The following is a 17,853-nucleotide window of genomic DNA, read 5'->3' as shown; positions in this document are numbered from 1 at the left end:
ACAAAGTCCAACCTAGCTAGTGAACATTAGTTATATGTATATAAATCATAGATAACTAGCTAATGACAAGGAAATCATTACTTTATAAAGCATTCATATTATGACTGCAAGTGCTCCATGAGAGCTTAAGAGTAAAAAACAAACAAATCCTATAGACCTCATTGTGCAAGAGTGCAACATCACATTTGACAGACTTAAAGAGGCAGAGAAGCACGTACACTCCTGTTCCCTCTCCTTTTCACACACACAGCTGGTACCTGCTTCTCCAGTTGGACCTGGAGGCCCCGGAACTCCTTTGGGACCAGAAAAGCCATGTATTCCTTTGGGCCCCATAGGCCCGGATGCACCGTTTAAAGAGTCTCCTGTCGGGCCCTGGAACCCTGGTGGACCAGGCTCGCCCCGCTCTCCCGGAAAGCCATCATAGCTCAGCCCTTCAGAGCCTGGGTCTCCCACATCTCCTACCCATCCGGGCATTCCTGCACGAGGAGGAACGCGAACACACACACATTAAAGGAGTACCATGGTGATTTTCACACTTTCTCGGTTTTATGTGCTATTTGCACAAGAGGCATTGAAGAAACACAATGAGCAAAGTAGTAAATATGTCCGTTCTGTATTTTTGGAGAAATATGCGTCCTATTTTCAACCGGTTGAGAAAGTTGTCATTTTTCTGCGTCACGAATACAGTAACCACTCCCATTTCCACGCCCCGTAAAGAAATCTGACAGGACACACCGTCCTGCTGTTCAGACAATGCAAATATTTGACTAACGTTAGGTTCACTTAAATTAGAGTGCCTTTAGATTATTTCTGGTTATATTCATTTAGCTAGCTAGCTAACGTTAGCTAGCTAGGAGGTTTGCTTTCATAAGGCAATGTTATCGATAACGTTAGCTTGCTAGTTTGCTTTTATGGGGACGTTATAGTTGTGCTTTTATCTTAACTTGGCTAGCTAGATAGCAAATATTATAATTGGATATAAGTCAACGTCCTTACCTTAGCTATCTATCGATACTTGATATACTACTAAGCTAGCTAGCTTGTGAAAATTCAGTCTCCCAAAGAGAGCGCGTATCATGGGGGTAGCTATGGTAAGGGGACACGGTCTGTCAATCATAGCTAACTGACAGTTCTCATTACCACACCCAGACGGTTCGGGTGAATTTTTATAGTGGGAAATTTAGGCTTAGAAAAATACGTTTTAAAGTACATTGAAATGACTGAAGAATAAAAAAATTATGCACATTTGTTTTGTTGTTGCCTAAAGACAACTGGGAAGTGTCACGTTCAACCACCATGGTACTCCTTTAAATCTTTTCTTTTCTGTGCACGGACAAACAGTGAAAACTGGCTCGCACACACACACACGTATTTACTACATGCAATGTGAACATTTGACCTGACTCAGTACCTTTTGGACCGCTCACACAACAAGGCCCAGGCTGTCCCCTTTCCCCCTTGGGCCCGTCTAGCCCAGGATACCCGCGGTATCCCTCACTTCCTGGTGCCCCTCTGTTCCCTGGACAGGGCCAGACAAAGCAGCGGGTCAGTCTTAATTCACTTCATTTGCCCCGAGCAAGGACATGAGGTTTACAGTCCGGGTGTGAAAAATAACATAACACACAATATGAGACAACTACCAAAACAAATACATTAACAACATTACAAAAAAGGTGCTGAAAATACAGTCACATCTTTTGCAAAAGTGCATCAGGAAATGAAGTTTGAGCAGCCATAGACAGAACAGGGTAAGATCACTGAGGCATGCTTCAGCTGACCTGGGGTACCGGGCAGACCCTTCGGGCCAGAAGGACCAGGATCGCTGGGCATGCAGGGCTGTGAGTCACCTGTAGGGAACATTTAGAGGCGAATGGGATTGGGCTAAAATATTTCGACCATGGTGATCATAAAACACATGTGCAGCAGTGCACAGTACTGTCTGTATCAAAGGCAGGACACATAACACCATGACCTGGCCGTAAGGTGTCCTTCTACCCCCCGGGGGTTTTACCTTGGACACCTTTGGGTCCAGGGGGTCCTGTAAGTCCTAGGGGGCCCTCCTCTCCTTGCGGTCCTCGCTTGCCCACAGGGCCCATGATACCAATGCCAGGGGGGCCCACTAGACCAGGGGGTCCCTTTTCCCCAGGATTACCCGTATACCCTCTGTCACCAGGAAACCCCGGGGAACTATCACCCTGAAGGACAAAGCAATCAAACACAGAGCCGTGAGAACAAAGCAATACAGAACAGCCAGGCACATCAACACACATCGTGGACACCATTGGCTTTAGTTGTGTTATAAAAGTAACTCCTGTGAACTTCTTCAGGTATATTTACCTCAGGGCCACGGCTCCCAATTTCACCATGCTTCCCTTCCTCCCCAGGTCTGCCAAAAAATCCCAAAGGGCCAGGGGGGCCAGGGGGCCCTTGGTCACCTTTCGGACCTGTGGGTAAACCACTGGCTGGTTAAAATCTGTCCAGTAGCGTAGCCCACAGGGACACGCTGTATGACAGTGCTGCATCTCACCTTTAATGTCAACGATGAAGAGGTCACCTTTCTGACCCTTTTCACCTCGATGCCCTGGAAATCCCGAGAAGCCCTGCAAAAAGAAAACATCATAGAACAGCGTTAAATAGGCAAAGCAGTGGACATAATCCACACAAACCAGCTTGATTGTTTTGCAGTGTTTTAGCTTTAAAAGACAATGGCTGTTGGCGTGAGTGTCAGACAGTGTAATCAACAGGGTGAACATTATGTCTGGTTTTGGTGAGTCATCAAGACAGGTGAAGCCCTCATAAGAGCCCTGCACCCACCTACCCAGACCACGTCTACAGGTTGCAGCCCAACACACGCCAGATTGCTAATTTTGGGGTTTCTCTTGAAATGCATGCATGATGCGTGTGTGTGTGTGTGTGCTTGAGCATGTGTATGTGTGTTTGTGCATGTGTATATGTGTTTGTGCATGTATATGTGTGTGTTTGTGCATATGTGTGTGTGTGTGCGTGTGTGTGTTGGTGTTTGTGCGTTTGTGCATGTGTATGTGTGTGTGTGTGTGCGTGTGTGTGTGTGTTGGTGTTTGTGCATGTGTGTGTGTGTGTCTGTGTCTGTTTAAGTACAGAGAGGGGTGATATCTGTGCTCACTTGTGGCCCCCTTTCTCCAGGGTCCCCCAGCTCGCCTACATTGCCCTTCCTCCCTGTACTTCCAGGGGGGCCTCGGTAACCTGGTGGGCCCCGTGGACCCATAGGCCCAGTGTTTCCAATCAAATTCATGGGACCCCCACATTCACAGTCTCCGTTGTCACCTGTGAGAGGAGACACCAAAATGGCAACATGCACAAACACACACGTGTGTACATACGCCTGTATGCACATACAAATACACAGAAATACAGACACTGATATGCATACAGTGCATCCACAGAAAAGAATACACCCACACAGACATGCACACACACATACACGCTCTCTACACTCTCATATTTGCACTTTTAAAAGTGCACACTCATATGAAGACACACATTAATGCATGCGCAGATACACCCCCACACATGTGCAAATGCACACTCACAGAGGCATTACCTTTTATGCCATTGTACCCGGAAGGTCCAGGTGGACCTTTATCTCCATCTTCACCAGGGTCTCCCGTCAGGCCAGGCACACAGTAATACCCTGTGTGATTAAAAACATCAACCTATCAGACACAAACTACAATAAATGTGTAAATGTAATCTAATAATACATGTAAAATCAACTTTGATAGAATACTTTTAACGCTAACAGTGTCTCCTTTTGACGTAGTCAGCTGATTTAACACTACCAGAGTTATCCGGTGACTCTTCTGTGAAATATACTCCCATCACACTGATCGTCATCTCTATCTCCTCATTGTCTCACTCTCTCAATGCCGTATAGTACTTCAGAATTCCAGCTTGGAAACGGGAGAGTGCCAAACCTGCTAATCTAAATCTGTTGGATCTACATTACCACAGTAATGATAAACAAACATGTTTCTCTTAATAATCTAGTATTCTGTAAACAAAGATTTCTAAATGTATTTTCATAACCTTAATGTTGCTGAGATAAGCAAAAACAGTGCTCACCTCCAAAGCCTGCCGGAAGCCCACCCCAAAAACACCATCAGACACACAGTGATGATGTCATGTCAGGGAGACACATATCGAACAGCATAAGAGCATGCAGAACAGACATTGAACAGGCATCAGAGTTCAGAACACAAACATACTACGGGAAGAAGACAGCATCTACTGTATTAGAAAGTACTGACAAACTGACAAACATAAAACCACTAGATCACACATTATTGAACTGTATTATTCTTAAGGTTCTAAGAAGTCACATGCTTCTACAGAGGTGACAAAGACAACAAATGAACCGAAAGAGAGAGTGAAAGAGAGAGAGTGAGAGAGAGAGAGAGAGAGAGAGAGAGAGAGAGAAAGGGAGACAAAGGGAAGAAAAGAGGAAAAGGGAGGAAAAGTGTAATGGTTAGGTAAGCGGGAGAGGCTGGATGGGAGTTACAGGGATGCTATGTTTTTCAGAAATCTCATACCTGGATTTCCAGGTTGGCCTATGGCCCCTTTTGGCCCTTTGGGCCCCTGTTTCCCAGGCTCTCCGGGTGTTGGCCCATTCACATAGAACCTCCCAGGGTCTCCTTTCATCCCTTTGGGTCCAGTGGGGCCTGGAGCTCCTGGCTGGCCCTTGGGCCCTGAGGAAGGCAGTACGGCCCTGTCAATCACTCCATTGACCTTCCAATGGTAAGCCTGCTGCTCTTCTCTGCCAATAAACACTAAGCTTGTTCACAGCAGGGATGGGAAGGTGGGTGGTAGGTGGATGTGTATCTTTGAGGTATATCTGTACTGGAGCAGCTTACCCACAATTGTCACACCAGGAGACCCAGGCACCCCATGCATCCCCATCTCCCCCCTGCTCCCTTGGGCACCCATTGGCCCAGGGGGGCCAGGGTCACCGCTGTTCCCTGAAAAACAGGAAATCATAGGAATGACGCTTCCTCGTGCAGCTAGTGGCCAGTTTTTAAATATTACAAGTCACCACCACATTTGATGGGGATAATCCATCTTCACTGATTGAGCTGGTCTGATGCAGTTGAACGGCTTCAAATCCGGTGGTCAGTTAAGTATCAGTGCCCACATGTCTGCTATATTTCTAATGGATTTACAGTAGGGCGCTAGTACCGGTGTTATTAGTTTGTCCTCACCTGTGCAATCATTTTGCTGGAACATTTGGCGTCCTTTCTCCCCGGGGTCTCCTCTGATGCCCTTCAATGAATTGCAACACATTTTACACACATTTTCAGCCCTGGGGCTAGAGGAACATGGAGGCGGTATCTATAATTCAACACTGTGTAAGCAAGGGGCGTGTCATGAGCCCAGTTCACCTTGGGCCCTGGGTTGCCGATCAGACCTGGAAGTCCAAAAGTCCCACCTGAACCCTAGAGAGGGAAAAAGGCAAAGCTATAAATAATACATCCACACACACACACTGTCTCTCAAATACACACACATTCTCACTAATTCCCACTCTCACCCTTTCTCCAGGTAGTCCAGGAGACCCACTATATCCAGGCGGGCCCTAAAAACAGAACACAGCATGCATGAGTGTGCATCACCACACTTGGTACTGTTTCCCTTACAAAGGTCACACTATACCTTTTCAGGTTTCTACTAGCCGGTGAGATGGTTGGAATTTCTAATTCCATCTATATTCTTCTTCTACCATCTCCAGTTGGGACAGTGAGGAGCGATGATCCTTTACAGCCAGGATTAACACATTTTCATTCCTTTCTACTCCTCCAAACGTCCACAAGTTTACTTGAAGCATTCCCTCTTACAGCCAGGAGCTATTCCTTACAGCCACAGCCTACATTAACCATCCTCTTTATGACAATATAAACTTCAAAACAAAGTCCAACCTAGCTATTGAACATGAGTTATATCCATGAGAATATACATAAATCACAGATAACATGTTAATGACAATGGAATTAAGCATTCATACGTGACTGCAGTGCTCCATGAGAGCTTAAGAGTAAAAAGCAAATGATAGGCCTATAGGCCTCATTGTGCAAGAGCGCAATATCACATTTGACAGACTTAAAGAGGCAGAGACACAGAGCTCAACCAATATGATTGACAGCATTTACAGAGAGGAACAGGGCAGCGTGACAGCTCCTACCCGCTCTCCAGGAAATCCCACAATGCCCTTTTCTCCTTTCGGTCCTGGGGGGGTGTCTCTTCCCTGAGACACAAAACGGATTCTGTCACACCGCCACCCTCCTGCTGGTTTGTGTCATACACCCACATGAGTACACATGTACCCAAATACACACACTACTGTAGTCTCTGGGCTTTTCCTGGCTCAAAGAAGGACTTTCAGTGACTTTGCGTGACAGCGACTTCGGACGGTCTGACTTCACTGCCACCCGTCAACTGTCAGCTCAATGCATTGTCCCCCTATATTCAGCAGGCTGTAGAGTGTAAAGTTCTGTAAAACTTCATTTACACTTCCCATTCCATTTTAAAAAGATTGCATATTTGCATAAATCATTATATTTACGATATTTTCAGGGAATTACGTCCAATTACATGGCATAATGATCTATAAATATAAATATACGATGAAAGTCGGCAGATGCCTCATAAACAAACCGACAATTGCCCTATCAAGCCACAGAAGTGGGAACATCTGTAAAGGCAGGCATTTTCTGTTAAAACTCACTTCTATATGGACGTGTGAGTGGCACTTGCTGTTGTCGGCACAGTCTACTGTCTCATTCTTTTATGCAATGAAACAGATTCTACTGATGATAATTTATTGTGACTAAGGGTGCATGTAAACTTGAAAGCAGTCAAAACTTTAAAAACTTGAAATGTGTACATTGCAACCAAACTGCACCAATAAATGCATGGAACATTTCTAATTATTTTACCAAGGGGGGGGGGGGGGGATTTTGTGCTATTTCTTCTATAGGTGGCTTAGGCGACTTGAAAAACACTGAGGCGGCCCACCTAAGACATCGTAATGCAAAAAACTTACTCTGCTTACAGACACAGAAAAGTACAGTAGCCAGCTCACATGTACTTACATCTCTGCCGCTGACACCACACAGTCCCTTATAACCTTTCAGCCCCTGTGAGAGAACAATTCACAGGAATGAAAGAGTGAAGAGGTACTGAGACACTGCAGTGCTGACCACGGAGACGCCAGAGCTTCCCCACCTTTTCTCCTCGTTTGTGATGATCCTCTGGTGGCTGAACAGTCTCAAAGGGTCCTGGCTCGCCTTTGGGCCCTAGGTCTCCCTGTCCCAGACAAACAGCACTATTACCAACAATAGGCAGGCCACCTTGTTTTAAAGAAGTCCACTACCATAGTTTCACCTATATGACATAGGGAAACTATGTAGCCACCTGGTGGTCAGGGGAAAATCTTTTGATAGATCCTTCCCTCAAATGAGTAAATTGTTTCCTCAAATTAGTGATCTGCACCCACAAATTATGTAATTGGTTTACTAATTTGATGGAACGGATTACTAATTTGAGAGAACAATTGATAAAAATTTTCTCACTGGAGACCAAGAGGAAATAAATAATATTTAAATAATATTTTAATAAATAATAACAAAAAAACCAAATCATAATTATGTATGATATTTAAGATACCACATCCATTTGTGCAGTAGGTCCTTCCTAATGACAATGACTATTTTTAATTCTGAGGTATGAAATAGTAGAAAATGTAACTAGCACACCTAGCGAGGGTGGGTGGTAGCCACTGCAAATTAGGCCTTGCGCTAAAAAGACCTAAATTATTTTCTTTGTGTTTATAGATGGTTCTAACCAAACTGTACAGGCACTGAGGTGACTCATTTGGATGTAAAATTCCACCCCAAAGTTTTCACCCATAATCAAATCGACCTGATTTGCACACATGTCTGGTAATTCAGAAAAACAATCACATAGCAAACCTGAAAACCCTCTGAGGCATATTAGACATTAGGGCTGAAAACGAGTAGCACTCCCCTTTTCGGTGTGGCAGAGTTTGAATGGAACCAAATGAGAGTGAGTTGAATATAGTGAGTAAAATCTAATTCTGCACTTTTTCACTGATATATAACAGCCCTGACATACAACACTACTGCTGAGACCAAATTATTGCTGTCTGAAAGTGCTATGAGTGACTCACAGGACCATTACTGACCCAAGGTACTATTATCGATAAACTGCACTGTTACTGACATACATTACTACTGTATCACTGACATACACTGCTGCTGCTAGCATACTGTACATCGCCATTACCGACAAAAAGCACTATTACATAAGCACAGCATTGTTACAGAACAATTACTTGTTTAAATTTTACAGACACAAAATACTACGACTGACACAGAGCACTGGCACTGACAGTAATAATTACTAATATACTACTTTAAAGGCACTAAATACTGTTTATGGAAAATTACACAATGCTATCACTCCCACACACCACACATAGTCACACTCTACAGCGTTAGTGATGCAGTGACTGTGACAGACACTGAACATAATGAAACAGCCAACAGTGCCTTTAATGACAGACCTGCAGTGTGTTACAGTCACACCATGCAGCTTACATGGCCGATTTGAATCATAAATGAGGAACTTACTTCCTCTCCTTTGTCTCCTTTAAGTGGCCTGCCCATGTCTCCCTGCAAGACCACACACATACACACACGCACACACACACGCACACATGCAGACACACATGCACACGCACACGCAAACACACACACACACACACACACACACACACAGTAATGCACTGTTTAGACAGTTGTGTAGCTTGCATTCTGTTGAAGGCACCAGGTCACATTTTACTTTCTTCTTCTTTAAAGATAAAATATAAAATACAGCATGAACAGAAATGATGACACTACTGCCTCTTACAGTTTACAGATGGTACTGTAATATCCGTATCTCTTACAGGTAATAGCCATGCATACTCACAGGTTCACCTCTCGGTCCAGGAACACCAGGCGGGCCCTGCACACAGAAGCACACAGATGGATAAACAGACAAACAGTGAGAATGCACAGGTTTTCTCTGACTCTGTGAATCGTCCAAGGCAAGGTGAATTACTCACTTCGATTCCATTGAAACCGATGCGTCCCATGGGGCCCATGGGGCCAGCGGTGCCGGGTGGTCCCTGTGAAATGGTAAGCATTGTGAAGACACCTTATTAACACATACCATAGATGCTGCGTACTGGAACTCAAAATATATTTTGGGGCACTTTGGTGGTCATAGTAGAGACAACGTGTTTGGTGGTAATAAAGATATAGTACAGAGTGACAGTGTTTGGTTATTACATACACTCATAAGCACATGTAAATAAAATGTCATCATACATCACTGCACAAGGACAAGTTTGGCAACAGTTATGATAAGAAGCAGGGAGACTGATGAAATGACTTACAGGTTGCCCGGCACGCCCTGCTGGCCCAGGGTCACCCTGTCCAACAGAGAAGGAGATCAAAGTTAAAGTGAAAGACAAGACATGCTCTTCACAAAGTTCATACATATGTCCTGCGGAGCAGTATTTTGAAGCAGCAGCATGACACCGTGTCGACTTGTGAGTATCAAACTTCACATCCCTATATTATTGTTTTCTGTTGAGGACGGCTTGCCTGGCTTTTCGTGTGGATGTTTTGCTTCCTGTTTGCTCTTCATTTATTAATATTATATTCATTAGTATCCACTGTTGCTATGGTTCCCTGGATTAATAAAAGGCCAACCATCCTTTTCTGTCAATACGTGTCTGTTCACCTTGTAACGAGGCCCTTGTCTGATGTACATCACAAATATATATAAATAGTTACAAATTATGTAGGCTCACACTATATTACACACCACAGAAAAGGGATGGAGGCAATACAACACAACGCACTGATGCTGAGATGGAGGGAGGGTAGCTGAGGTTTAGGAAGGGTAGGTGGAATGGAGGAGGTGTAGCTCAGGTTGTGCTTACAGGAAGACCAGGGAGCATGTTGAAATAATGGACAGGCTCTCCCTTGGACCCCTTCTGCCCTGGAATGCCCTGCAAACACACAAAGGCTGGACCCATTTGCACCCTGGACTTCTGCATAAAGCAGGCTTTAACATGCAGGCAACACCACACTGATACACACGCTGCACATACACTGTTCAAACAGGAAAGACTGATGTGTGTCAATAGTTTTTCTCACAGATATCCCAGGAGGTCCATCCCGTCCAGGCAGTCCAGGGAAACCGGGCTCTCCCCTCGACCCGTTACAGCCGTCTAGACCAGGAAGTCCTGGGTGCCCCCCTGGCCCAGGATGACCCTAAAACAAGGACAAAATGGTCACACACACATACATACACACACACAAACGAGACGGTGGAAAAAATATGAAAATTAACAAAAATTAACAACACATACCTTAGTCATATTTTTGGGCTCAAACATATGGGGGAGCCATATACTTATATACAAACACAATATTTTTTCAAAACAAAAAGATATTATTGAGCAGCACAATTTTATAGGTTTCAAAATTATTGCCACCCCTGTAATTAATATTTGGTGACGCCCCTCCTGAAGAGGATAACAGCACTGAGCCTCTCCCTGTAATGTCTGCCAAGGTTTGAGAACATATAAGAAAAAGCGGCAATGTAGTATAATCGATAAGGAACTGGTCTTGTAACCTAAAGGCCACAGATTCAATTCCCAGATAGGACACTGCCATTGTACTTACCTGCATTGCTTCAGTATATAATTGGCTGCAATATAAATGCTATGTAAAAGTTGTCACTCTGAATAAGAATCAGGGCCAGAATCACTGAAAGCTCTCTTATACCTGCACTAAGGAAGCAACTGAACACACCTGGGTAATAAGAAACACCTGTGAAACCATTTGTTCCAAATGTTATGGTATCTTGAAATGAGAGGACTGTGTTTAAAAATGCTGTTATTTCCACATGATGAAACCAAAATGTAGAAAAATATCCATTAACAAAAGCTGACATGTGAATTATTTAATTACAAATCTTAAATTGTGGGGTACAGAGACATTTTAATTAAAAAAACTATGTCTTTGACCCAAACATTATATGCTCATTATATATAATACTGGCCATTAGAGGGGGCTATTAGCCTATATATGCCCATGCATCTGTTTCTTGCTTACGGTCTGCAGCCTGCGTATCAGTAGCACCACATCCTGGCGGGCTGCAGTGCCTGCTGGTTTCTGTTTTAACCATAAAAATCAGTAACTAATTCAGGCCTAAACAAACAAGTAAAATTAGTTAATTGATCAATTCATTGCTGGGTAACAGTGAAAACCAGCAGACACTGTTGTCCACTTGGATCAGGGTTGGGAACCACAGAGTTACAGTATTCATTATTAAGGCAGACATGTTCAGTTTTATCCTGGGGCTATTGTCATTTGTTTCTGACTACTAAGCTGCCAACATCCATCCATTGTCCTAGTAATCCACCTGATCTCTCTCATCTTTTCACCAATGGATTCAAAAAATTCTTTCAAATCCATGTTTGATTAATGAATAGCTTCTTACATGTGGATTATGAAAGATGTAGCCAATGGCCATGTGGCAATATTACAGGCTCTGCAGGTTCTATAGCCTTCAGTCCTTGATGCTAGCCAAAAGTTAGCGAGCCGCCCATCCAACGTGCTGGACTGACTACGGTCTGCAGAATGGTGCACAGGTACACTCACCGGCAAACCGTCGATCCCAGCAAACCCAGGCAAACCCATCCTACCCTGTGAAAGAGCACAGCGTCAGGAGACACAACACACACAACTTAGTATTTTTCAAAATGGCCGATATTTGACACTGGTACTCGCCATGTCCCCTTTCATTCCTGATGTCCCGGGGAAGCCATTGTCCCCGTGCTGTCCCTTTTCTCCCGGGGCCCCCTGAGGGCCGGGGAAACCAGTGGGGCCCCGGGGCCCCTGTGATCCCGGTCTTCCTGGGGTTCCCTGGAGAGGGAGGGAAAGCACAGACACTTCCAACCTGAGGATCACTAGAAAAAGAGTTTACTCTAATCCCGGGTAAAAGATTTGAACAGTAGGAACAATTTTACATTTTTTGATTTACAGCTGCAATGTTCACTGTCATTATTCATTTATTGGCTAAACTGCCTCAGCCAAAGTAACATCTACAACTTTTCACTTTTAATTCCCATAAAATACTAAAAGAATGATTTTTTGTGGGTTTGCACAAGAAACATGTATTCAAGCTTGTATATTTCCTTGATTAACCTCATGTATATCACTATTCTCAATTTTGGATGTGGTCAGCACAAAACAAAATTCTGATGTATCATTTTATAAACTATCCACAAGAGGGCAGCATACCACACTTTCATGTTTTATAATGAACTCATATCCATAATTTTTATGTCTGTGCGTGTGTGTGCCTGTGCGTGTTTGTGTCTATTACATAATGATATATTACATTCTGTTTGGCAGAAAGAAAGACAGCGTCTTTCTCCCGTGAGAATGACAGTTTTCAAAGAACTCTGTCAAACACAACATACGCCATGAGAACCCCATACCCTAAAGGGGCAGAAGAGGGGAGGGTGGAGGAAAAAAACATTAGGCGAGGGTAAGCTCCACACAAACAGTTTTTTTTTAACAGGGAGAAAGTCTGGCACAGCTGTTTTGCTGCTTTTAATTACATTTCACAACCAATTCCTTCATGCTTACACATACACGTACAGAGAAGTGCCTGCGGTCCCAAAGCGTGTAATAACAAATCAAACGCACAGATACAAACAGGTAGGAAGCCATGTCAGTGATCCTGGCCATAACAGAATCACACTAAGCTGTGTGTGTGTGTGTGTGTGTGCGTCTTTGTGTATGCGTGACAGAGAGAGCGACAGAGATTCAATGTAAGTTTGAGAGAGAGACGGCAAATAGTGTGTGTGAGACGGAGAGACAAATAATGTGTCTGTATGCCTGTGTGTGCTTGGGGGAGAGTGAGATTTAGGCTATTTTGAGAGATACAAAGCTGTGTGTTCTGTGTCCTTTAAAATGCACAATTGTTATAGTTGTCCAAATGTGAATATGGACATGGATGACAATGTAGAACTAGACGATAACACACACACATGCGCACACACTACAATAACAGTGTCCACCATTTTCTGCCCTTATACTCCTTTGAAGTTCATAATAAATGAAAACATGCAGTGTGTTTACCTTTGATCAGGACACAATGGGAAAGGGTAGAGGGCCCATGTAAATGAACAAAGCCCCGTTCTCTTTGATTCTATTGTGTGTCTGCACGGCTTCCAGTTGAAGTCTATTACATCTCAGATACTGAATAACCGAGAAGACCATTTCATACAGGATGGCACCCTCACTACACCATCCTTTTAAACACACAACAGTTGAGTTTTTCAGTCACTGGTCCAGCACCCCCCTCCACCCCCCCCCTCCATGCCCACCCTTTCCCCCTTCCTTCCCCGCTCTCTCGGGCCCTCCCGCCCCCCCTCCCGCCCCTCCCCTCCCCCTCGGCGTGTGTGTTTAGCGTGTCCCGCCCCCCTCCCCCTCGGCGTGTGTGTTTAGCGTGTCTGCGCGGCTGGGCCCTGCCGGACTGATAAAGCGGGCGTCAGCGGCGTGCTCACGCTGGATGTGACAGCGGGTAAGCTCTGTGCTGGCTGCGTCGCCCCTCTCTTTCTCCCGGCTCGCGGGGCTGTGATAATCGGAAGCCCCCCTAAGACCCCCGCTGAGTCCGTGTCACAACAGCTATTATGCCCGCCGGGCCGAGGAGGCTGGCGCAGCGCATTGCGGCTTCAGCCCAGCTGTGCAAATAAAGGGCCGGGCACCCAGCGCCGAGGCCCACAGAACCAGCCGCCCGGCCCACAGAACCAGCGCCGGGGCCCACAGAACCAGCGCCGAGGCCCACAGAACCAGCGCCGAGGCCCACAGAACCAGCGCCGAGGCCCACAGAACCAGCGCCGAGGCCCACAGGACCAGCGCCGAGGCCCACAGAACCAGCAGCCCGGCCCACAGAACCAGCGCCGGGGCCCACAGAACCAGCGCCGAGGCCCACAGAACCAGCGCCGGCCCACAGAACCAGCGCCGAGGCCCACAGAACCAGCACAGAGGCCCACAGAACCAGCAGCCCGGCCCACAGAACCAGCGCCGAGGCCCACAGAACCAGCAGCCTGGCCCACAGAACCAGCGCAGAGGCCCACAGAACCAGCGCCGAGGCCCACAGAACCAGCGCCGAGGCCCACAGAACCAGCGCCGAGGCCCACAGGACCAGCGCCGAGGCCCACAGGACCAGCGCCGAGGCCCACAGAACCAGCCGCCCGGCCCACAGAACCAGCGCCGGGGCCCACAGAACCAGCGCCGAGGCCCACAGAACCAGCAGCCCGGCCCACAGAACCAGCGCCGAGGCCCACAGAACCAGCACCGAGGCCCACAGAACCAGCAGCCCGGCCCACAGAACCAGCGCCGAGGCCCACAGAACCAGCACCGAGGCCCACAGAACCAGCAGCCTGGCCCACAGAACCAGCGCCGAGGCCCACAGGACCAGCACCGAGGCCCACAGAACCAGCACCGAGGCCCACAGAACCAGCACGAGGCCCACAGAACCAACGCCGAGGCCCACAGAACCAGCAGCCAGGTACCAAGGCGGAAACCCAGCCCACAGGACCAGCAGCCGGGCCTCCAGAACCACCACTTCCCGGGAAACAACCTGGCACTGGGTATGGCACCCGGTCCAGCTCCGGTGGGAGGGATCTTCCAGTCTACTGTGATGAACCCCAACCCAAATACACCAGCCCACATGCATTATATATTACAGACACACACACATACACAAAGGCACGCACACACACACAGCTCCACTAATCTTCAGAAATATGTACTACCTGAGATAACCTCATAATCCTCTGAATATACCTGTTGTGACACACTGGATGCTCATGCAGCAGTTATAATAACAATAACGGGTCTTCAGATACAGAGCAGACACATTGAGCGTGCCCGTGCTCCAGGTGTGATGGTAATGAGCACATATCTGGTGAGGGTGGCGTGGGGGTCAGAGAGCAGGATGTGATGTGGGCGGTGCTGTACAGTTCCTGAGCAGGGAGCGGGTACAGAGGACTGTGCTGGAGGCCGGCATGATCAGAGCCAGATAAGATGGAGGAGACTGAAAAGACCTAATCAGCCACAAAGACAAAGCAGTCTCTCTCTCTCTCACACACACACGCACGCACGAACACACAACACACACACACAAACACAGACACACATGCACATGCACAAACACACGTTCGCACACCGACGCACAACAGATACACACACACACGCACACAAACAAACACAATCCCTGTAAATGTCTCTCTCTCACAGACAGGCACACATGTTTAACAATAAGCACTGACTGTGTCACAGGCTCTCTTGTTTGAGAGGTAGTGAGGTATTGTGCAGACAGGGAACAGGGCAGAGTGAAAGAGCACTACTCTGTGACCCATGTGGAGGGAAACTGATGCAGCATGATCCAGAATCTGGATCTCCTTTAAAAGGTAGCACTCCCACCCTCTCTGCTGCAGAAGAACCCCTGTATGTGACATCACCACTCTCTAAGCGATGCAACGCCTCCGTGTCCCCAAAGCTTTCCACGTCAGTGACCACCACACAGTCCACTAAATTTTTAATTTCACAGGTCTGACCTTTAGAGCACCACACAAACATTCCATCGTTCCTGAGCAAACCGCCACCTCACTCCCTCACAGTTCCGCACATTCCTAAGACCCCCCTCGCCTCCATACCCCTACGTCACCTCCCGATCACCTCTGCCCCGCCCACCGCCAGAGCCACCTCCACCTTCAGCGTGCGGCACCTCCCCCTTTCCACAGCGCCACCGCCCACGGGCATTAGCACCTGAAGCAGGTCTGATCTGACACGCCTCACCTCCTCCATTATCATTTCTCAAACTATAGACTTGGCAAATAACACAGTCATTCCATATAGCTAAACAGATAGTTACATGAAATCAGTGAAAATCATACTGTAGGTCTCTAACTAGCAAAACCATTACCCTCGTACAAATGGTAAATGGACTGCATTTATATAGCGCTTTTATCCAAAGCGCTTTACAATTGATGCCTCTCATTCACCAGAGCAGTTAGGGGTTAGGTGACTTGCTCAGGGACACTTCGACACGCCCAGGACGGGGATCGAACCGGCAACCCTCCGACTGCCAGACAACCGCTCTTACCTCCTGAGCTATGTCGCCCCACAATTATAGCCTGGTGGCTTATTTACAGTTGCGATCAGGCATTTCCTTATCATCATAAATGTTTGTTCACTATTAAGATCCGTATAAACTATGGTAAGCTGTATATGATGACTACCTCTACCATGTGTACACGTTTGAGCCGTGTACTAGCATAGATAGTAATGGAATATTGGTTAGGGAGCTGAGTCTGTAACTCGGACACTGAAGATTCGACTTCCAGCAGTGCCACTTCCATTGCACCCTTAAGCAAGGCCCACAGGCTCAACTTGGTACTTGTTCTGAATAAGAGCATCTGTTAAGGCCAAAACGTAAATGTCTAAATGTGTCAGCAGTGCACCAGCACAAGGATATGAAGGACAATTCATTTTCATTTTAAATACAATATCTCATACATGCATTGCTTCCAAAGTAAACCCTTAAAAAAACAAACAACAACAACAACAACAACAAAGCATTTGAATACTAGAATACACCACACCACAATGTAGAACTGTACATCACACTAGACTATGAAACACCAAAGCACATTACAGTCCATTACACCAGAGAAAACTAGGCCTTTTTACATTACACTGCTGTCCACACATCTACTGCACACTTCCCAACTCTCCACTGCAGGCTTTCTGTATTATAAGTGTCCTAAAGCTGGTGTTGTATGTCATGTTGAGTGTGCCTTCAGCTCGGTGCCGCTAGGGTCTCCAGTTCCTAACTCAGATTTATGACGCTCGCGCTCGTCTCTCGGACCGCGGCCGCCGTTCGGCGGGGCAGATCAGACACATGACATGAGCGTGATAAATACCCCCGCACTTATCTGCCCCAGCTCCCTGTCTTCACTCCTCATTACCGCAGATTACTACCCACAGCAGCCTGTCTGTGATTACAGGGCTGGCCCCTCTTTCCCACTCTCCTTCTTTCACTCTCGCGCCCGCCTCAGACGCGAGCGCCGGCTCGGGCTAGACGGCGAACGCTGTCTCACGTCTAATTGCGTTGTCAAAGTCTAATGATTGTTTGAGATGCGTCTAATAAAGTTGCAGTTAGAGTTCAATTTACTCTTAAATTCCCCTATACTCCCATATTCTGGCCCATTGCTCTCTTTCTCTCTCTTTCTCTCTCTCTTTGTCTCTCTGTCTGCCTCTCTTTCTCTCTCTCTCTCACACACACACACACACACACACACACTCGCTAATCCTATTTTAGCCAGCTGTAGCTTCACAGAGGTCACGTAAAAAATCAGCAGAACAGACACCTGCCCTTGGGGTTGTGGGAGGAGTGCCAATGTGGCTGCCAAAGCTGCTGTCCAATTAGAAGAGAGAATGAGCTCCACCCTTCCACATGCACGTACAGAATGCCCAGGTGAGATATGAATGTGTTGTGCAGCCCTGTGCAGATTTAATGTGCTGCCATATGTTCCTCACTGAATGCATCATACATCAGACTCATCGTTCCACAGTTATCCTTCCAGAGGTTTTCTGCTCCTCTCTCTCTCCCTCTCTCTCTCCTCTCTCTTGCTCTCGCTCTCTGTCCCTCTCTCTCTCTTTC

The 17,853-nt window shown here is 46.6% G+C and overlaps 1 protein-coding gene across 1 annotated transcript in view; it reads right to left on the bottom strand.

Moving 5' to 3' along the window:
* col4a4 (collagen, type IV, alpha 4) overlaps window positions 1-17,853 on the bottom strand; it is a 44,181-nt gene that overhangs the window by 11,095 nt on the left and 15,233 nt on the right. The window contains exons 5-28 of the mRNA XM_064301403.1: window positions 11,901-12,035; window positions 11,772-11,816; window positions 10,260-10,376; window positions 10,043-10,111; window positions 9,491-9,526; window positions 9,158-9,220; window positions 9,022-9,057; window positions 8,682-8,723; window positions 7,255-7,335; window positions 7,122-7,166; window positions 6,212-6,274; window positions 5,564-5,608; window positions 5,415-5,468; window positions 5,235-5,295; window positions 4,890-4,994; window positions 4,569-4,724; window positions 3,581-3,670; window positions 3,143-3,303; window positions 2,528-2,600; window positions 2,338-2,444; window positions 2,012-2,195; window positions 1,779-1,847; window positions 1,412-1,519; window positions 258-476 (exon numbers count right to left, since the gene is read on the bottom strand). Of these exons, the coding sequence (XP_064157473.1) occupies window positions 258-476; window positions 1,412-1,519; window positions 1,779-1,847; window positions 2,012-2,195; window positions 2,338-2,444; window positions 2,528-2,600; window positions 3,143-3,303; window positions 3,581-3,670; window positions 4,569-4,724; window positions 4,890-4,994; window positions 5,235-5,295; window positions 5,415-5,468; window positions 5,564-5,608; window positions 6,212-6,274; window positions 7,122-7,166; window positions 7,255-7,335; window positions 8,682-8,723; window positions 9,022-9,057; window positions 9,158-9,220; window positions 9,491-9,526; window positions 10,043-10,111; window positions 10,260-10,376; window positions 11,772-11,816; window positions 11,901-12,035 (2,164 nt within the window). The remainder of the gene's footprint in view (window positions 1-257; window positions 477-1,411; window positions 1,520-1,778; window positions 1,848-2,011; window positions 2,196-2,337; window positions 2,445-2,527; window positions 2,601-3,142; window positions 3,304-3,580; window positions 3,671-4,568; window positions 4,725-4,889; window positions 4,995-5,234; window positions 5,296-5,414; window positions 5,469-5,563; window positions 5,609-6,211; window positions 6,275-7,121; window positions 7,167-7,254; window positions 7,336-8,681; window positions 8,724-9,021; window positions 9,058-9,157; window positions 9,221-9,490; window positions 9,527-10,042; window positions 10,112-10,259; window positions 10,377-11,771; window positions 11,817-11,900; window positions 12,036-17,853) is intronic.

Source organism: Anguilla rostrata, chromosome 12, assembly GCF_018555375.3.
Source record: "Anguilla rostrata isolate EN2019 chromosome 12, ASM1855537v3, whole genome shotgun sequence".
Classification (NCBI taxonomy): Eukaryota; Metazoa; Chordata; class Actinopteri; order Anguilliformes; family Anguillidae; genus Anguilla; species Anguilla rostrata.
This window is presented reverse-complemented; position numbering and strand designations above follow the sequence as displayed.